The sequence below is a fragment of the Symsagittifera roscoffensis genome, chromosome 1, assembly GCF_963678635.1.
Source record: "Symsagittifera roscoffensis chromosome 1, txSymRosc1.1, whole genome shotgun sequence".
Lineage (NCBI taxonomy): Eukaryota > Metazoa > Xenacoelomorpha > Acoela > Convolutidae > Symsagittifera > Symsagittifera roscoffensis.
The window spans coordinates 88,531,997-88,552,090 of NC_087062.1; the positions used below are offsets into that span (position 1 = coordinate 88,531,997).

The following is a 20,094-nucleotide window of genomic DNA, read 5'->3' on the forward strand; positions in this document are numbered from 1 at the left end:
GGCGTCTTAAGAAAAATTTTGTTGTCGGTCAGCCAAAAGTGGATGTCTTAAATTAGTACGAAAGGGGACCCTTTGAGTCGGCAGTGGGTTGCATCCCTGAGGCGGGGCGTCCCCCCCCCCCTAAATCCGCTCCTGGTCAAAGATATATATTTGTCTTAAAGATCTGTGATTGTCTTTGTCTTGTATGTGCGTATGATAATGTGTCAATAAGCTGGGGAAAATTCGTTTTACTTAGCTGTTTTGTATTTAAGTCTAATTTGGTCCAGAAGAATCATTGCCCTTGCACAATTTCATATTGAATGTTTTAACCGCTTTTTGGTGGCTAGAGTCGGAATACAGGTAGATGTCATGGGTTAGTTGTGAAGACTTCGCTTTAATTCTGGAAGTTGGGGTTGGAATCCCGTAAGATTCAAATTTTTCAGAAGCTGCACTTTGCCATTTTTGCGTGTTTTTGCGGTGTGGTGTGCTGGCTGGCTTTGCGTAGAAGGTGAGGCACTGAGCTTCATTTCGCTTTTGTCTATTTGTTTTGAATTTTTCTAGCGCTGGTTTTTTAAATTTTATTTTCGAGAGGAGTATAATAAGTAATAGCTAAAAATGTGGAAATGGCGCAAATAGTTTTCTTCGGACGCTTATAATCTGCTTTTTTAATATTTTGAGCAGCTCGATTTTTGAATGAATCTTTAAAGCTTGAGCAAACGCTTGTTGTGCTACGATTTAACTGTGTTCTAATCTGAGTCGAGTTAATTAGTTCCACTTTCGGAAAAGAGCCAAATGTAGTGTCAATGTGGCTGCTATTCGAAAAATACGAGCTCATATTTTTGTGGATGGTATTTCGATGACAGCATGACAGTGCATATAGCTCAACTGTGGAGGCAGTAGACTCCAAATCTGTATTAGTCGATGGCATAGGTTCGGGTCCCGTTGGAGGTAAATTTCCAACTTTCAATATCCCCAACTTTTTCTGGGGATTGTTGGACAACCCTTGATTTGAAGGCAACTGGAATATGGACTTTTGTTTGGGGTTGACAACTAGTTTAACTAAATCATTTGAATCAGTTAGCTTGGCTGATGCATATCTGTTTAGCAAAGTTTAGAAAATGAGTTAGCAAAGTTCTTACGTTGTGTCTAATTTTCGAATGTCAATGAGAAGTGATAACAGTTATTTAGGTTTTGCGGTTTTTGTTCACATTTAAAGAAATGTCTCAAAAAGTGGTTTTTTGCTTGCTGTTTGGTTATTGATTTTCTGCTAGAATAGAGGTCGTTTAAGATCTATAAGAACAAGTGCAAAAACGCAGAATTGGCAACGGATTTGAAACATAATTTTTGATCCAGTTTTCTGTTAATCGGTTAGTTTTGTGAACGAAGTCATTCATGAAAGTTTCTTGATTTTTACATTATTATTTCTTAGATTCTAGAGCTCAAAATATTCAATCATCTTTTGGTTTTCCTGGAGTTTCTTTGCTCGCTTTCCTCTATTGCGAAGGCGCTTTTCCTACAGTGTCGGTTATTTTTCTAAGAAAGTTTCTTACTTTTTGCGAAACCTTGTGTTATTAGCGGGTGAGTCTAATTATATTCATCTCAGTCTTGGAATGATATTTACGCTTGAGATTAGCAAGCGTTATCAAACTGGAATATGGACTTTTGTTTGGGGTTGACAACTAGTTTAACTAAATCAGTTGAATCAGTTAGCTTGGCTGATGCATATCTGTTTACTTGCCTGATAATTTGTGGTTTTAAGTGCCAAAGCTCAACAGTCGTCTACCCAAGTTTTGTCTGCTCAATATCCGATTAATGAATTTTATTTTTAATGATTCTTTACCACTGGCAACATGCTTATTTAACACGATGGTGTTTTCGGTATTTTTCCTTAAATTTATCTGCATTCCAGACTAACAAAAAAATCAATTTTTTAAATGTTTTTTGCGTCCTTTTTTGTGCTAGCTGCCGTGCCTTTTTTTGTTGTATCGCAAGTAGTGGGAACCTCAGCTTCGCCCCTCTGTGTAAATTTATTCCTTTTTTGATAAAGGGTTTCAATTTTTTTGCCAGGTTTATTTTTTTGTATGTAAGTGCTTATATGCATTAAAGTGATTATTTGCAAGTGTTAGATTCCCATAATTTTTAAATTTGCAAGGGGTACAAGATTTTTGAATCTTTTTCTACATAGTTTTTTAAATACTTTTTGCTGCAAAGTCAGAGGACTATTTTCTTTTCTAAAAGTACTTTTTTTCCTACCTTAATCGCAAATATTAGTGTTAATTTTGAAAGTTTTCATTTTGATCAATAACCAGCTATTAAGTACAGCCAATGATACGGATATTAACACAGACTATTATATTACAAATAGCACTTTAGCTTTAAGGTATCACTTGCACTTGTGTATGGTGTAGTGTGGATTTAAAATAACCGGAGACAACGAACAAAATTTAAAGATTCAAAGGCTTTTTTTCTCAAATTGGGTTAAGATAAGACAAAAAAAGAAGCGAATTAATATTGCTCAGAGTTTCAACTGAATTAATTTGTTGCAATTTATTTTTCGGAACTCGCAGCCAAAATTTTCCTTTGATGGGTAATTTTGGTGTTTTTTTTATATTTAATCTAGCTGAAGTTATCGAGGGTTACTGAGAAAATCATATCAAAAGAAGCTTCTTACCCACCTCGACAAAGTTGTAGAAGGGTAAAATCTCCAAAAATCTGTATAAGAGAATATATTTTTAGTTGATATCGACATAATCAAAATCTTTGCTTAAAAATAAATTTCAATTGTTTTGCGCTAATTTTTGGAATTTTTATCTTTTTTAAACTTTGTGGGGCTGTGGAAGAGGCGTCTTTTGATATAACTTTCTTGTCAATTAACCCGGTAGTTCCAACTTCTTTTTTGATTAACTAAAAGAAGCTAATATTAGGGAAAAATTTTGAATTGCGTAATATAAATTGCACCATATTAATTGAGGTGAAATTCTGAGCAACTTGGTTCTCTGCGCTTTTCTGTTTAATCTGAACCCAATTTGAGGAAAAAGCCTTTGAAGTTAGACATTTTTGTTACTTTTGTCTGGTTAATTTTAATCAGCGCTGTATAGTTTGATGTTCATATATCACGATGGTTTTTTACAACGGTACTAATAAGGGTATTGCAACCGGGTACTAGACTTTTTCACGTAAACAACCTTGTCCACAGATTATGCACGTGAATTGAATTCGCACGTGTTTTACTGCAGAGATAAATGCAGTATGTTCATGTTAGGTATATCTCATGGGCTCATTTAAAAGTTAATTTTGTGCTAAAAAAAGTTCGGTATTTTTTCGGCTTTTTAGTGTCGTCTTTATTACCATCGGCTCATTTTCCGAACGATTTTTTTTGAATTACTTGGTTTTTATAAGAAGGTTTGAAGTCCTACAAAACATTATGGTCAAATCTAAATCATTTTCCAGACCCTTCCTAATAAAAGTAAAAATTTTGAAAATGAAAAAAAAACATTCGATTTTTTTTTGAAATTGAAATTTTTTTTTTTTCATTTTGCACAATGACTTTGGTTTTAACCTATTATGCTTTTTTTGTTCAATCATCTGTTTTATCATTTTTTTTGGTGTAGGTGATTCAGAGATGTGTTTTCGCAATTTTTTATTTTTATCGAAAATACGAGAATTGAAAATATGTTATCATTGCTTCTTAGCCCATATTGTTTTGAAAAAAAAAAACTGTTCAGATCACCTTTCTGTTCAGAGTACTCAAACTATTTTCAAAAGTACAGTTAAAAATCTTGTTGAGATTACATTTGTTGTGTTTCTAATCTAATTTGACTAGGCATTTGAATAATTGAACAATATTGTTCGGTATTTATGTCTTTCATTTACTTATTTAAAAAGTATATCAGAGTAAGTGGTTTTTGGTTCTTTCATCAATGCAGTTTACCAAGGGTTTGATTGCGTGTCTACGCAAGTTTTCGATGACTAGCAGGCAGGTTTCAAAAGTAAGTTGAAGGTAGGCCAATTTTGTTGCTTATATAATTTTCTAAAATGTTTTTCCAACAATTTTGTAATCTGATGTTTTGACAACTTTTTTTGTCTTTCAATTTTTGCATCGCAAGTGGTGCGAAGTTTTGCTTCGCCTCTGTGTCATATTTTTCTTCAACCGTCTTCTTGATCCGCCTTTGTTCAATAATCTAAACGTGGTGTCAAAATTAGGCTTTCATCAAAAAGTAGTTTGAAGTTATCTTATGTTATGAACAGCTTATTTTATGACCAGAGAAGCAACTTGGTTTTAATCCAGTAAAGAGACCTATTTAAACTTGGGAGATTAAGTCACTTTACATCAGACTGTTCAGAATAATCTATAAGAAACTGAACTTGCTTAATTGACGAATATTAGCGACTTCAACTTGGTAATTGTAAATAAAAGTTTAATTAACTATTCGGCACATCTGGCGTAGAGCTAATGCAACGGCTTGAGATGGCAACACTTGTAGTTCGATTCCTTTTGGGACCTGTTTTTTGCAGACTGGAGTTTTATGCCTTTCATGTCTATCTTGCGTCTGTTTTTTGTTGGTTTTGTTCCCGTAGCAATTTTTTTGAAAATCCAGCTTTCTCCTAAGTTGCTGTAAGTCACGACTAAGCCCGATAGTTCGATTCCATTGGGAATTAGAGTTTTTGCAAACTGAAAATTTTCGGCTAGTTTAGATTTCTGCCTGTCAGTTGAATTTTTTGGTCGGCTGAGTTCGCGCAGAAACGATTTTTTGAAAGTTCGGCTTTTTTTCTAGCTTTCCGAAACTCCTTGTATAGTTTCTATTAGTGCAGATAGTTTTGTTCCGGACTTTTTTTGTTTTTCTTTTGCAATTTTTATGACAAGAACAATTTTCGAAGATTTTCAAACACATTTCGATTTTTATTTTCGTTTGATTTTCATCAGTTATTCATTTTGTATCGCAAGTGGTGCCAAGCTCAGCTTCTCCTCTGGGACAAATATTATTTTTTCAATTGCTTTGGATTATTCAAAAAACAATATTTAGAAAATTGTAGAAAATGATTTCAAGAGTTGAGTACATTTGTAAGATTAGAATGAAAATCTGACTTGTAAACTTTTTTCCATTAACAAATTTTCTTACATTTTCTGCAGACATGCTAAAGTTCTTGAAATTTCTGATACAGTTAGGTTTTAGGTTATTAGTTCATGTGGGGTTATACATAAATTTTAGAAATATAATTGTTGTTGCCAATGCGATAAGCAAGGGTATTGCACTCGGGTACTAGATTTTTATCCCCGCAAATAACTTTGTTCACAGAATGGTCAAATTGTAAGCCGTATTTTTTATGCCCATGGGTTTATGCGCATGGTTTGTTGATTGCATGGTCGCTGTATTGGCCTTGTGTTTATATTAAGAGTTGCCTATAATTTTTTATCAGATTCAAAAATTTTGTAGATGTTCGGCACTGAAGTCGTTAGGCCTTAATACTGTCGGCCTACTTTCTTAAATTTTTTTTTATATCCATAATTTATGTTGGTTTTATGACGATTGATTGCTAACAGGAAATTTTGCAAAAAACAAAATCACCCTCTTAAACCTCCGTTGTACAATTAGAAAAATAAACATGAAAAAAATGTCTAATTTAAAATTACTTTTTGGCTTATTAGTTCGTTTATTATGAACTCATTTTCAATCAATTATCTGGCATATATGCTTCAAATGGTTCGAATCTACCCGGAATTGTTTTTTTTAAAACTAGAATTTTATTGCTTTATCGGGCAGTTGTCCGTCTCCATTTTTGTTCGGCTTAGTTCGCGTTGCACAGACATTCTTTGACTTCCGAAGATTCCGCTTCTTTTTGAAGATTCCGAATTATTACGAATGCGATTATTATTCATGCAAATAGCTTTGTTGGGCTGTTGCCGCTACGTAATTTCTGTTCCGATGCAAATTTACCTTTCAGTTGTCTTAGTTTGCATGTTATTTTTGATTTAAAAAAACAATTTCTTTTTTACCCAAATTGATACTGAGATATGAAAATGAACGTAGATTAAACTTTTTTGCTTGTATTATGTTGTTTCATTTTGGGAAAATTTTAAACTTAGCGGCTTTTTTCTCAATTTCTGTCTGCTTGTTTGTTTTGTTATGTTAGTGTTGTATTTTTTGCAAGTTTTCTGCTTTATGGTTGTCGACCTCAACTGTGTCGGTTTGGTTCAAAAGTTGGGTCTGGCATTCACTGCATACACATGAAGCACTCGTGGACACTAAATATACAGTATCTTTCCATTGTTTTTCAGCTTATTGGCTGTCGGTTGAAGTTTTGTCGGCTTTTCTACCTAATTTTTTGTTTCCTGCTAGTTTCCAGTTTTGTTTTGAAGATCGATAATATTCTAACTCCATATTTTTGATTGCTCAATATCAAACTCACAGTGTCCTCTAAAAATGTTTACGAGTTTATTCATGAGAAAATTTCCTTTTTTCTTTTTGCAAATTTTTTTTTCGTTCCCTTTTCAATTTTTTCTTCGCTCGAAGTCTTGTTTGCCACGCTTCATAATAATTCAATTTTTTACTCTTTGTATCGCAAGTGGTGCGAAGCTCAGCTTCGCTTCTGTGTAAAATGTTGGTTTTTTTTCGGATTTTTGTTTTTCGTCCTAATTTCTGTCGGCTGATTTTCCATTTTTGTTTTCAAATGCAATTTAACTTATCCGGTCAGCTGTTCAAGTTTTTTTTTCAAAGCTAGGGTGTTTAAATTTCTTTTTCAAACAGTTTTTACTCGAATTGAAAGTTGTTCTCTTGTTTGTAAATTTACCAACTCTGTTTTTTGATTTTTTCCGCTAAAACGGGTTCCGCTTATGTTCTTTCGACTTAGTCAATTTATATTGCGCAGTTTCAAGGGCTAATTGTTTTAATTGCTTTTGCATGTTTAAGAGGGATGGATCCTAAAAATTTAAATAAAATTTTTTTAGCTTGAATGTTTTTTGTCTAAATTTAGTTTTCGGCCTAACGAGGTGCGACCCAGTTTTTTACCTGCATTACCATTCGATTATTAATTTTCAATACACGTTGAGGCTGTTTATTACACAGGCAGAGCTTGTTATAGTAGAAACTCTCTTTTTTCCAACTTATGTAGCAAATATTTTTGCGACGCACTTATTGTTGCGACAAAGTGTGTTCATTTTGATCAATAACCAGCTATTAAGTACAGCCAATGCTAAGGTTATTAACACCCTCTATTATTTTACAAATAGCACGTTAGTTTTAAGGTATGTTGGATCTGTAGCGTAGAGGTCGGTAAGGAGACCGGCAACATGAGAGGGTTCGAACCTGGGCGTGGTCGCATGTTTTAATGAACTTTTTCGCACACCAATTGAAATGCGTCCGCTCAATAAATTGAGGCATGGTCGTCGGTAAGTTTTTTTTCAAATTGATTGGTACTGCTAATGGGTAATTGGCTTGCGTCACTTAGCCATTATGCAGACCAATAATTGGCGTGCGTCACTTAAATTTTGTAGACTCAAAGTGTTACTCATTCAGTTTCTCCCAGTAGCGTTAGTGGTCATATTTTGCTTGTGTATGCGAAGTGGAACTTCGCCTCTCTGTGCAATTTTCCAAGACAAAGGTATGAAACTTTTGTAGATAGTTTTTTTGGACTTTAAGCATGTTATTTTTTCAGCTTAATTTCGGAAAAAATACCGTTTTATTCAATATCTTTTAATGAATTGCTCTAATTGTATTGCAAGTCATTTTATGCTGCGAATCTGTAAAGGATAATAGTTTTGATGCTTTTGCTTGTTTCAGGAAGGTTGGTTCGTGAAATTTTTATATCAAAAATTTTCATAGCTTGAATGGTTTTTTGTCTATCGTTTTCGGCTTTAGGAGGCTCGGCCCATTTTTTGGCCTTCGTTACCGCTCGGTCATTTATTCTCAATGCTTGTTAAGATTGTTTGTGAACATCGTCTGAAGTTTATGTAGATAGTTTTTCGGTCTTTTTTCATGTTATTTGTTCAGCTTATTTTTTTTTGCAGAAAAGACTCCTCTTTTTCTGTTCAACATCTTGTAATGAATTGATTTAATTGTATCGCAAGTCAAGTTATGTCGCGTAGCTTCAAGGGTTGCTTAGAATCGGTATTTACGAACAAAGCTATGGCATTTTTTGAACTTTTTTAAAAATTATTTTGTAATGCAATGTATTAATAGAATAGCAAATGTTGCGAAATTCTAATTGGTCTTTTGCAAGAATAAGTTTCTTTTTTCAGACAGCTCGTTGCATGAGACTGCTGCGTATGGTCATGGGGAGATCGATGCCAATGCCGACCGCTGAGACAGCGATGAAAGGATCTGACGTGGTTCTGAAAGTGGCTTCCAAACACGCTGTGAATGGGAACCCAACTAGGGAACCATTCGATCCCACGTTTCACTTGATGGTTGGTAATATATATTGATCCTGATATTGCCATCGAATCTCTAATAGCATTATAGCCGATTATCGAGCAATTAATTATTCAATTACGTAGAATTAGTTTTCTAATAATTTTCAAACTGATTCAAGCTTTTCTATCCTGATTTTCGGGATCACGTTCAAGTGAATAACCTTGAATTCAAGATTCCTAAATTCAGCTTATAAATGATAAGCAAGTTGGTTTTTGCATTGGTCTCTATAAAAATTGAATTACTAAAACTTTGTATTCCAAATCGCATTTTTTTCTTTGTAATTTCTAAAGATGTACAATATTTATATTTTCTAAGTATATCATTAATGGGCTACAAAATGGATGAGTTTCAGACATAGTTTAGAGGTTCGAGCGTGTTTTTCGGGTTTTCATCCGCGCAAAATCAGGTACCCAAAATAAACAGGAAATAGGCTGATAAATCAATTTGATGACCTTCAAATTGTGATTGGCAGGATATTGAAAGATTTTTTCAGTGCCGAGAAAAGGCGGGTGCGCTTTTGGTTAATTTAGACTGAAGGTCATTCGACCTGAGTCTCTCTTTCTTTCCACTATTTTAACCAAACCGGCTTAAGTGGTTTATAGGAAGCTAGTAGATGTCAATTGCCGCCTTAGCTTATACCTTCACCTCCCTGGAAAAAGAAACATGACAAAAACTTATACGTATCAAAAATTGGATTTTTTGCAGATATGATCGAGTATTCTGTCCTGCTGGCATGATAACCTGCTATTCTTGTTACCATAGGTATTTGGTCTGGGTTGTTTCTGGGGCGCCGAGCGCGTCTTCTGGAAGAAGTCTGGAGTGTTTTCCACTCAAGTGGGGTATGCTGGAGGGTTCACTAAGAATCCCACCTATGAGCAGGTGTGTACTGGCAATACTGGACACAATGAAGTGGTGCGTGTGGTCTATGACCCCAACGAGGTGGCGCTGAGTGACTTGCTGAAGATATTCTGGGAGGCACATGACCCTACTCAAGGAATGAGACAGGTGTGAAGAAAAAACAGCTCTGATTCATCAATTCGTCAGAAGAATCATGGGCGATACTTTTTAATGGGCTGGCAAGGGGATCTTTCTTCAGGGATTCGACCCTATCACCACCCATTTTTGAAAATCTGCCTTCAAAAAATTTTAGATACGTACCCGATTCAATCACCCTCAAAAATTGACCAAACTATTTGCCGTGAATTTACAGTACTTGGAGCTTATGGTAAAGTTGAATGATGTTGGACCAAGAGAACTGCGTATGTGGAAACGGATGATATGTATATTGTTTTTAAATGTTGAAAAACGTCACTATGCCGGGAAATTCATGAAAAACATTTAATTAGGCGAAATGCTGCCGCTGAAACGTAAAAGAGCAAGGAGCACTTTGAAAAACAGTTTTGGGATGGTCTACAAGAAGTCGTTAAAAATGTTCCATAAAGTTACCTTTTTTGCTTTTTTTGTTTCGTGAATTATTTCAGTAATTTACTGTATGTGCACCACAGAAATGAGCAGATTTTTTAAAGCTTTTATAAGCCTCACGTCACAATTGTTACAAGGTTTTCTATTTTAAAAATGTGAAATGCGCTTTCAGTTGTCTAGACTGATTACTTCGAAGATTTAATTGTGCTGATTAACTGTAAATGTAAAACAAGAAGTGATAAGATAAGAAGTACTTCAGAATATGTAGTCTACTTGATTAATGTTGATATCTCCTTAAATTGGTATCAGCTTAAAATGGTACATTTTGAATCGAATTACGCAGAGACAATCTCGTAATTACGAAAGGTGATTGAGATAACAAGTAGGCTATTATCTCACGTACTTCTTATCTTATCACTTAAGTCTTTACATTTACAGTTAATCAACACGATGTTTTTTTGTCAAAAATGTTTTTTTTTTTTCAAAATGTTTTGAAAAAAAATCGATGTTTTTTTTCAAAAATGCCTCGAAGTATAGATTATTTGCAGTCGTGTGTTTTTTTGGGGGAAAACCTCTGGTGAATATTTGGAAAAATTGAACACAATCACAATTTTTTAGCACAATTCCGGGAGTTCAACAAAATTCTAACTTTTATCGGATTAGTTGCCCCTTGATAATTGTTTCTAAATACTTAATTACCGGCAATTATTGGGTTTCTTGGCGTGTTTTCCTCAAATTGATTATCGTTCCAGGCAAAATTTTGACGTTTTTGTAGTTGTGGTTTCTTCGAAACTTTTTCTAATTTTTACGTTTTCCTTTCATCTGTTGTCTGCTAGCTTTCGATGCTGTTTGTGTAGTATCAGAAGTGGTGCGAAGCTCCGTTTCGACTCTGTTTCTAACAAAATTGCTGAATGATTGTAGCTTAGCTTATAATAAAAAAAGTTTAGGCATATCTGGTGCCGAGGTAACGTCCATTATTGAGCGACAAATTCCTGGGATCGAGTCCGACCAAAACGTTCTTTTTCAAAAATTCAAAATCTTTTGCCGAGTAAGAAATTGAGGGCATTCTCGTTTTTCTGTTTATTTTTTGTCGGCTCAGTTGAAATAACACTACTGTTTTTATGATTGAAATAATTTTAACTACAAATCCTTTTGATTGTTTGCTGTTATGCATCAAGTAATTGAGTTTCAGGATTTTTTTGACTTTTTGATTTCTTCTTAAGTTCAGTTCATTGCCTTTTTAAAAGGAAGTCAAACTCCACTATGAACAGAGAAATAGTTAGGTTCACGAAAAGCATGATCAGCTTCTAGGTTCGAAAGTGGATTTTGTTTTTCAGGTTTTGCAGCGGAATAAAAAGTTTACTTATTGATCCATTTTTCTCATATTGGATTTTTTCAAAGTTATCAATCATAAATTTTATAAGAAATTCAGAGGAGCTTTAAGGCCATCTTTTGTGAAATTCGAAAGTCGGCTGTTCTAAACTGATCTATCAAATCTTATCTTTCGAATTCATGATTTCTTCTGATAGCAAAAAAAAATTGTTTACCGTTACACAAGTAATTCCTTTGCTTGGGTTTTAATCTTTCAAATGAGCTTGTACGAATCATTGGTGTGTCAGAGATTGTACTTTTCGAAAAAAGGATTGTTTTAATGACCGAACAATGGAGTTTAGTTTTTTATCGTAAGGGGGTGCGAAGCTCCGATTTGACTCAGTGTAGAAATTTCATGAGTGATAAATGGTTTCAGGGCAATGACGTGGGAACTCAGTACAGAAGTGGTCTCTACTATACGAGAGAAGACCAGAAGCCGCTGTTGGAGAAGTCCAAGGAGGTCTACCAGAACCTGCTCTCGAAGCCCATCACCACTGAGATCCTGCCTGCGGGTCCCTTCTACTACGCCGAGGACTACCACCAACAATACCTGCATAAAAACCCAGGAGGTTACTGCTCGATGAGAGGCACTGGGGTCGCATGTCCCAAAGTTGAGCTCTGATTGGTCACCTGATGGCCACAAATGAGCGCTGGATTACAATAGAATATCACTTTGAAAACATTTTTTGATATTTCGGGAATCTAATACTGCACTTTGAAAGTGCTACTCATTTTCCGTTACACGCTACTCCAAACTGGTCTCAAAACAGATTAACCCATTTTTTATTAAACGACTCAATGTCATTATCCGAGAGAGCTCTTCTATGGCGTTTGTACGGACATACTATTGTAATCGATCGCCCATAAATGATAACAAGGACTCGTAATAACCAGTTAAACACCACGTTCACACGTGGTATATATAAATTTTATTTTAAATGTCATCTTTAAGTTGGATGTACGTAGAGAGTATTTGAATGTAGTTAGAACCACAAACTGATTGTGAAACGAAACATGTTACCTGGTAATAAATGTTTTGTTTTGAATGTGTTTTCCTTCTTTCTGTGGTTGTGGGTGAACTGGAATAAGTATGACTGTGTCTATCCTTTGAGACTAGACTTTAGTTTTCGGTTTGTTTTTCTAATCATCTCGAGCATGCTTGCTCGAGCATTTAAATGATTTTAGAAAAACTCATCGTGTGTTTCTTGACCATTGAACAATATAAGACTTATTTTTTCATATCAAATGTAATCATTAGACTTCAAAAATGATTCGTCTGCAGCTCCAAAACGAGCTGTAAGTTAGTATACTTATTTATCACAATATATTTATTCTTTTGAAACAGCAGTTTTACATAGATATACCCGAAGACAAAAATGGCCGACGATGATTTTACTTGCACTTATTCTGATCTCCACTCTCTCACTCATCACAAAGTGAGCCAAAATCCTCTCTACCCCCCTTACCCAGAAGGCAATGAAGTGATCTACTTCGGCATGGGTTGTTTCTGGTGCCCCGAGCAACTTTTCTGGGAAACCGATGGAGTCTTTGTCACATCCGTTGGGTATATGGGTGGACATCTTAAGGATCCTTCTTATGAAGACGTATGTGAAGGCTCTTCAGGGCACACAGAAGCAGTGAAAGTAGTCTACGACTCTTGTGTAATTTCTATTGATGATATATTTCAAATTTTCATTTCAAATCACAACCCTTTTCGCAGAAGAAAAGTTTCTGATGAACTCGAGGGAGAGCAAGAAACGGGTCCGACTGGGAAATCTCAATATAAGTCATGCATATGGTGCACTACCGAGTCTCAGTTTGTCAACTGCAGGAAATTTTTGAATGAGTGGACCGCGGGTAAATCTAGCGACAACTCGGAACTTGTTCTAGCGACTGAAGTTTTTTACCCGGCGCCTGTTTTCTACCCCGCTGAAGATCGCCATCAGCAGTATATGTCAACTCGAAAGAAGCGAAGCAAACCGTCTTACTGCTTTGCAAAGTAATGGGAGGAAATTTCAATACGGACCCTAATTCTAATTGCTTGCAAAACGCTTTAAATGTATGAAATGCTCATTTAAAAATAACTTGTTTAAAAGGCTTCCCGGCAAAATGCCAAGGTTCCTTTTGCTTTGGTTAAGCTCTTTTAAGGCGTCAAATTTAGTGTTTATGGGGTGCGTGGGTGGTTTTCTCTATTGCTCCCTCTCTCCTGCTATTGGTTCTCTGTAATATTAAGCTGTATGTTGCTTTGATTCATCGCTTGATTGAACTCTGTTTTCAGACTTAAGTGACTGTAACTAACATTTGCTTGCCATAAACGAAGATATTGCATCCCCTGGTTAGTTTCTCAAAATTGCCTTTTCAGGAGGCCTTTAATAAAAATTCGCCCTAAAATCCGTTCAAAAGTCAACAAAGGCATGCGAAGATTAGCGATGAGCAACGAAGTGATCTTTTTTCCATTCTTTTTCACTGGCCTGTATGGAAAATAGCGCGCCAATGGCTTCTTTTTCGCATACGGCTTTTTCCGTTTCCACCACTAGATACTATGGACAGATTTAGTCTCAAATATATTTTTGTATTACCATTTGAACTGATAATAGTCACTGCTATCTGATTTTTTCTAGTCAATTTGCGCTTTTCGCTGCAAAATTTGCTGCAATTTGAGCTGCAAATTTCGATATGAACCATAAATAGTGCTTAATTTTCAGCCTATCAGCTTTGTAGAGTTTTTTAAATCTTTTTCTAAGGCTGTTCAGTTTCACCGACTGAAGGAAATCGTTGAGAAGTTAACAATTCAACCTTTTTGATTTTAGTTCTTGTTATTAACTTAAACAGATCTGTACACAGAGAGCCATTTGTCACTCAGAGCATTTTTTTTCAAGAAGTCTTCTTTCCTCTAGAAGGTAAATTAAATTTTCAATCAGTTTCATTCCGCGTATAGCAAATTTGTTGACTTTGAACAATTTGCCGTGTAGCTGTCAGATCTATTGCCCATTCAGTTTATGTGTTCTTGTCAAGTTGTCCACCTAAAGTATCTGGTTGCAGATTGAATAATAATTGACCCGCGACAATTGGTAACACGCTTCAAATTGTAACAATTAGCCTCTAAAGTGGCAGTGGTAAGTAGCACACACTTGCTCCGCTTCGCTTCATTCAGCACAAGTGGTACAGTGCTGATTTAAATTAACCGGACAAAACGCGTTAAACTTGAAAGTTAAAACCCGTTTTTCTCAAATTGGGTTGAGTTTAGGAGGAAAATTATGAAGACAAAACTTGCTTAAAATTTTAGCAGAATTATTATGGTGTAATTTGTTTTGCAAAATTCGGGCCCGAAATTTTACCCCAAAAATGGGTCATTTTGGTTTTTCTTAGTTAATCAAAAATTACGCCAAAAATACCCGGTCGATCACAGACATAATTATATGAAAGTGAGCCCCTTACTTAGGCCAACAAACTTTAAGAAGGGCATAACCTCCAAAAAATTGTATAAAATTTCTTACTTTTGTTTGATAGACAAAAAAGGTCGGTTTTACTAAATAGAATACCAACTTTTTATTTAAAAACAATTTTTAAACAATTTGCAACTTTTTTTGGAGGTTATGCCCCTCATAAAGTTTGCTGGGCTACGTAATGGGCTCACTTTCATATAATTATGTCTGTGATCGACCGGGCATTTTTGGCGTAATTTTTGATTAACTAAAAAAAGCCAAAATGACCCATTTTTGGGATAAAATTTCGGGCCCGAATTTTGCAAAACAAATTACACCATATTAATTTTGCTAAAATTTTAAGCAAGTTTTGTCTTCATAAGTTTTCTCCTAAACTCAACCCAATTTGAGAAAAACGGGTTTTAAATTTCAAGTTTAACGCGTTTTGTCCGGTTAATTTAAATCAGCACTGTATAATGCGAGTGAATTACAGTAGGTAACTAGTCTGGCTTAATTTCGTCGCAGTAATATAAGCTCCGAAAAAACACAACTAAAAGTTACGAATAAAAATCAAAAAGCGATACAAACGGATCTTAATTTTTGGTTACTTTTGTGGGCTACTTAAGTTTTCAGCTGGCGCTCCGAAATCAAAAATTAGCTTAAAACACAATATTAAAAAACAAAGTATCCTAATGTTGTGCACTTATTAAGCAAATTAATTAATTGTTCGAACAACGGAAATCTTGTTTTTTTTTCGTTGCCAAAAGTTCATCTTGTTTTTTTTTGTTTTCGCCAAAATAACGTTTTCGCTAAATTTGAGTCCGAATTGCCAAACGTTCAGACCGGTTTGTCTCGAAATGAATGCAAAACCAGCTTTATGCGATTGCAATTAAGAAGCGTTATCAAATCGTAAGAAGCGTTATCAAATCGTAACTTGTTCAACAGATCGTTGAATCGTTTGATGGGTTTAATTATGATAAATTCAAATTCTGCTTCTTATAATGCACGTTTGTATGGGAGGTAACAACCATGCCTGGCAATATGACCTGCTTTAATCCGGAAATTACCTGATCTTACAGCCAATTCAAACTTTTTAGCTTGGAAAAATTTCCAGGTTTTAATCGGACCAGGACCTGTTCTTTCTGCAAATTTTTTAGCTTGAAAAAGTTAGGTGTCGGTCTATCGGTTGTTTTTTCAATTGCTTATGGACGTCTTAATCGGTACACCGCAGATTTTTTTCTGATTCAGGCAATTTTTACAAAAGTTTATCTGTGAAATGAGTCCTCCTGGTTTGAGTTTTTCGCATGTGCTTTTGTAAATTATGAGTATTGGAGAATTTCTAAATCGTGTGCCTAATTTTGAATTAGTTTATAGTGTTTGACAATGTCGTAGCTGTTTACAATCTTTTTTCCTTCGTCCAAACACCACTGGCATTAATTTTCAAAATTCACTGGCGAGAACAGAATTTTTTTAACCACTTTTTTTCTATTTTGCACTTTCATTTTCACTTTCACTATTATTTGAAACTTTTTGTGCCAAATAGAAACTTTTTGTGAAACTTTTTGTGAAATTAAGCGCTTCCTTATTTAAAGGAAATTTTTTTTTGTCGATCGAAAATTCAACAAATTGACCTTAAAAATACAGTGCTGGTTTACATTTTCCTGACAAAAAGAACATAGTTTGAAACTTCAAACGAGTTTTTCTCGAATTGGGACAAGATTGGACAAAAAGTGAACAGAAAAAAAATAGCTTAGATTTTACCAGAATTATTATGGTGTAATTTGCGGAATTCGCAACCAAAATTTTACGCAAGTGTTTCTCAAGAATTACACTGAAACTATCAGGTTAATTGATGAGAAAGTTAGAAGCATCTTGCACAGCCCCCAACAAAGTGTTAGAGTGGTAAACTTGCCATAAAATTGTGTAAAACGTTAAAAGTTTGTTTTTAAACAAATATTTTGAGTTTTATGTAGTAACATGACAGTTTTCGGCTATCAATCAGCAACAATATGTTCTCTTATACAGATTTTCGGAGATTTTACTTTTCTAGACTTTGTTGGGATGTGTAAGAGGCTTCTTTTGATATAATTGTTTTAATCAATTAACCTGGTAGTTTCTGTGTAATTTTTAAATTGTTAAAAAGCTAAACGACCCATTTTTGGGGTAAAATTTTTGTCCTGAATTTCGCAAAATAAGTAACACATTTGTTATGCAGCACTACCCAGCTGGGCGAAGTTGTGGCCTCTCAGCGGGGGGGGGGGGGCGGATCTAGGATTTTTTCGAGGGGGCGGATTTTCAAAAAAAAATTCGAAAAATTTGTCGACTTTTTTTAGGTCGACCAAATTGATTCTACGAGCTCTCCCAAAGCGATAAAGACTCTGGTTGTGTTTTGGCCCAAATTTATGCGCAAAATTTTGAAAAAACAGGCCGAAAAAGGGCGTTTTTTGGATAGTTTTGACCAAAAAATTGCCTTTTTTGGCGCGCGCTCCACCCTTAAAATTTGTATATATTGTTGCCAAAGGCGCCTTTAGAAAATTTGGAAACTTTTTAGTGCCTTCATTGTCCATCATACAAACTCAAGTTGGGTTTGCTGCGCCATATCAAATGGTAATTGTGGCATGTTTCTTTTTATTATTTCAAACAAGATTGGATCTTCTTCTTAGTTCGGAATTTCGACACAAAATGTGACACAAAATTTAATTGAGTGACAAAAGTCTGCTTTTACCACTCAATTGAAACAACGTAACAAGGAACCTCGCGATTAATCTGCTTCTTTGTCAAAACGTCCATCAATTTTTTTGTTTTCGAAAATCTCGGGTTTAATTGGCCTTAATGACAACATTTTTGATAGAATTGTTCTTTTCATCGTAATTATTGTTCCGACTTTCGAAGAAATTGATTGAATATTTGTGCTCGCGGTGGTTTTTTCCAGACAAATTTTGACGTTTTAACTAGCCATTTTGGTTCTCTACAATTATTTTCCCCTTTCGCAAAAAGGGAGGTTCGTTACTAGGTGCAAAGCTCACATATGCTTAATCATTGAATTAAATCATTATAGGGCTGGCAATCCGTTTACCAAAGGGGGAAATCGTTTACAAAAGGAGGGAGATCAGACGTTTTTGACGGAATTTTTTGTATCATAGGAAAGGTTTTGTTTTCCTGAGCTCAACTACAAAATTCCACGTTATGGGGTTTACAAAATCGTAACGTTATGGGGTTTACAGGTTTCCAAGTAAGCCAATTTGGGACAATTAACATCCGATATATTTCGTGCTATAAGTTATGAAAAGCAACTCGAAAAAATGTATTGAGAGTATTTTCCATGAACAGTTTTGCTTTTTTCCGGTTTGAAAATTGATTCAAAACTTTTATATAGCAGTTTTTATATAATCATAAAATGGTTTGAAAACACTGTACGACCATTTACTTTTTGCAGAGTTCATTCAAATCTGTTAACGGGAAGCTTTAAATTTAAGCTTTTCACGGCTTAATTAAAAGATTATTCCATCATCATAAATAATTTGTTGAAATTTTATTGAAGTTTTTTTTTTGTTTTTTTTTTGAAGACAACTGTCGATTATGATTAAATATAAATCAACCACGCTCTAGATTCAAGTCTTTCTTTGCATCACCACAGACACAAATTTGGAGAAAAAAAACGAAAGACTTTTTTTTTAGAATTTGATTAGAACATTCTGTGCTACTTGCACCCCAATATTAGCAACGGGCTACGCTTTTTGCAATTTCAATCAATTTTTTCTGCAATGATAACTTGATAATACATTCTGTGCTTCTTGCACAGTGGCGCTTTACTCTTTGTCTTGATTATAATGTTGTTAGAAACTTCAGCATGTTTTAAAATACCCATTTCCGTGAACCATTTTCCCCTTGGGTTTTTTCTATTTGGATTTACGCAAATTAATTGAACGAATCCTGCCATAGAATTGTCACTGAGATCTTGTCAAATCTCCCTAAAGCTTCTTATTTCTGCAGCTTTGCAGAAAATTAAAATACACATTCCCTCAAATGAATTGTTTGAATGTTCATTGATTAGAAGCTTAATAGTTTCGTGAATTTGCACTCAAAATGCTTTCAATGACCAATTATAAAGGAGTAAAAATGCTGGTTTAAAAACTGAAATAAATTTTCGGTGCCCATCATGCCAATTTACCTATTTCACAAAAAAGAAAAGCTATTGGAAAGGAGGAAAAAGTGGTCTTTAAATTGTGCGCCTCTGTTGGTAAAGGCTGCTGAATAATAATTTTATTGTCGTTTTCGTTGAGATGATTTTCTTTTGGATTTGCATAAAATTATAAGACAATAAAACCATTTTGTGCCATTCCGAAACATAGAGTCAAAAAATTACAGCATAGGTTTCTTGGCATAGAGTTCGTACTTTAAAAATTTGATCAGAGCAATATTAGTCAAAGAATAATAAAAAATAGTAATAGACTCTGTGTAAATAATTTTATTTACACTTGCGATAACAAGTGTGTTGCAACCATGTAAATACTAGATTTTTTTCCCGTAATTAAATTTGTTCACAGGACTCATTTCCTGGTCCCCTCTGTTGGAAATACTGTTATAGACATATTTTGAGCAAGTTAGCTGATCCGTCCGATTGAAATTTGCTTCTCATGTTGGTTGTAATTTCACCAACTCGATTTGTTGAAGTTTCAGTTTTTTGTGCTTTTGTTTTTTGGCTTTGCAAGTTTCGGCCTGTAATATATTGGCTAAGTGGTCTAAAAAAAGAAGAACGCGGAGATTAGTCTTATTCCTATCTAATATCATTTGCGACGTTTACAAAGTGAGTTTAGGCCCGTGGTAATTTTGGATAAGGGACATCGCCTGTTCGTCACGCTATCTTATTTTTGGCAGCCTATATTATTTTCGCAGGATAGATTCGTGCAACTTCTTAGTCTAATACCGATCCTAATCTTACTCTTAATTTTCCTATCCTCAATAGATCTAGTATGTACTGGCATTCTGGCAAGGCGAGAGGAGAGAGAGAGAGGAACTGATTTCTAAGCTGAATTATATTTTGTCTATCTGAAACTATGAATAGTTTCAGTTTTTTAAATTATCATAAGTTTTAGTAATGAATCATGATACTTATTTTACAGTGATAAGTATAAAAGTATATAATAAATACTGTTTGAACTGGTTCCAAAAGGCTTTGTTACTCAAATGAAGATTAAAGAATATATCCAGGAGTATACATGTAACAAAATACTAAAGGTAAGAACCACTCGTAAAAAGTAGGTCAGCTGATCTATGCAATGTGTACCCATGGAACTTAAAAAGAATAATGACTTTAAATTGAAGAATACAATTCAATATACAAATTGTTCTGATTGTCGAAAAACTTTGTAATCAGATTTTTTTGTTTTGTCTTAATTTTTTTGTTTTCCTCGCAAAATCAGGGACCACGGATATTCATTGGAAGGCGTCGAGTGATATATCATATGTAAGCTCTTGAGCATTCC

The 20,094-nt window shown here is 34.7% G+C and overlaps 3 protein-coding genes across 3 annotated transcripts in view; 2 read left to right on the forward strand and 1 right to left on the reverse strand.

Moving 5' to 3' along the window:
* Positions 1-12,229, forward strand: part of LOC134851791 (peptide methionine sulfoxide reductase MsrA 2-like) — a 192,314-nt gene extending 180,085 nt beyond the window's left edge. The window contains exons 2-4 of the mRNA XM_063868026.1: positions 8,214-8,383; positions 9,153-9,395; positions 11,560-12,229. Of these exons, the coding sequence (XP_063724096.1) occupies positions 8,228-8,383; positions 9,153-9,395; positions 11,560-11,805 (645 nt within the window). The 5' untranslated portion in view covers positions 8,214-8,227 and the 3' untranslated portion in view covers positions 11,806-12,229. The remainder of the gene's footprint in view (positions 1-8,213; positions 8,384-9,152; positions 9,396-11,559) is intronic.
* LOC134851783 (DNA-directed RNA polymerase II subunit RPB3-like) overlaps positions 1-20,094 on the reverse strand; it is a 422,117-nt gene that overhangs the window by 193,013 nt on the left and 209,010 nt on the right. The window lies entirely within an intron of this gene.
* LOC134840518 (ras-specific guanine nucleotide-releasing factor 2-like) overlaps positions 13,185-20,094 on the forward strand; it is a 103,609-nt gene continuing 96,699 nt past the window's right edge. Inside the window, exon 1 of the mRNA XM_063856376.1 lies at positions 13,185-14,083. The gene's annotated coding sequence lies outside the window, so the exon portion shown is untranslated. The remainder of the gene's footprint in view (positions 14,084-20,094) is intronic.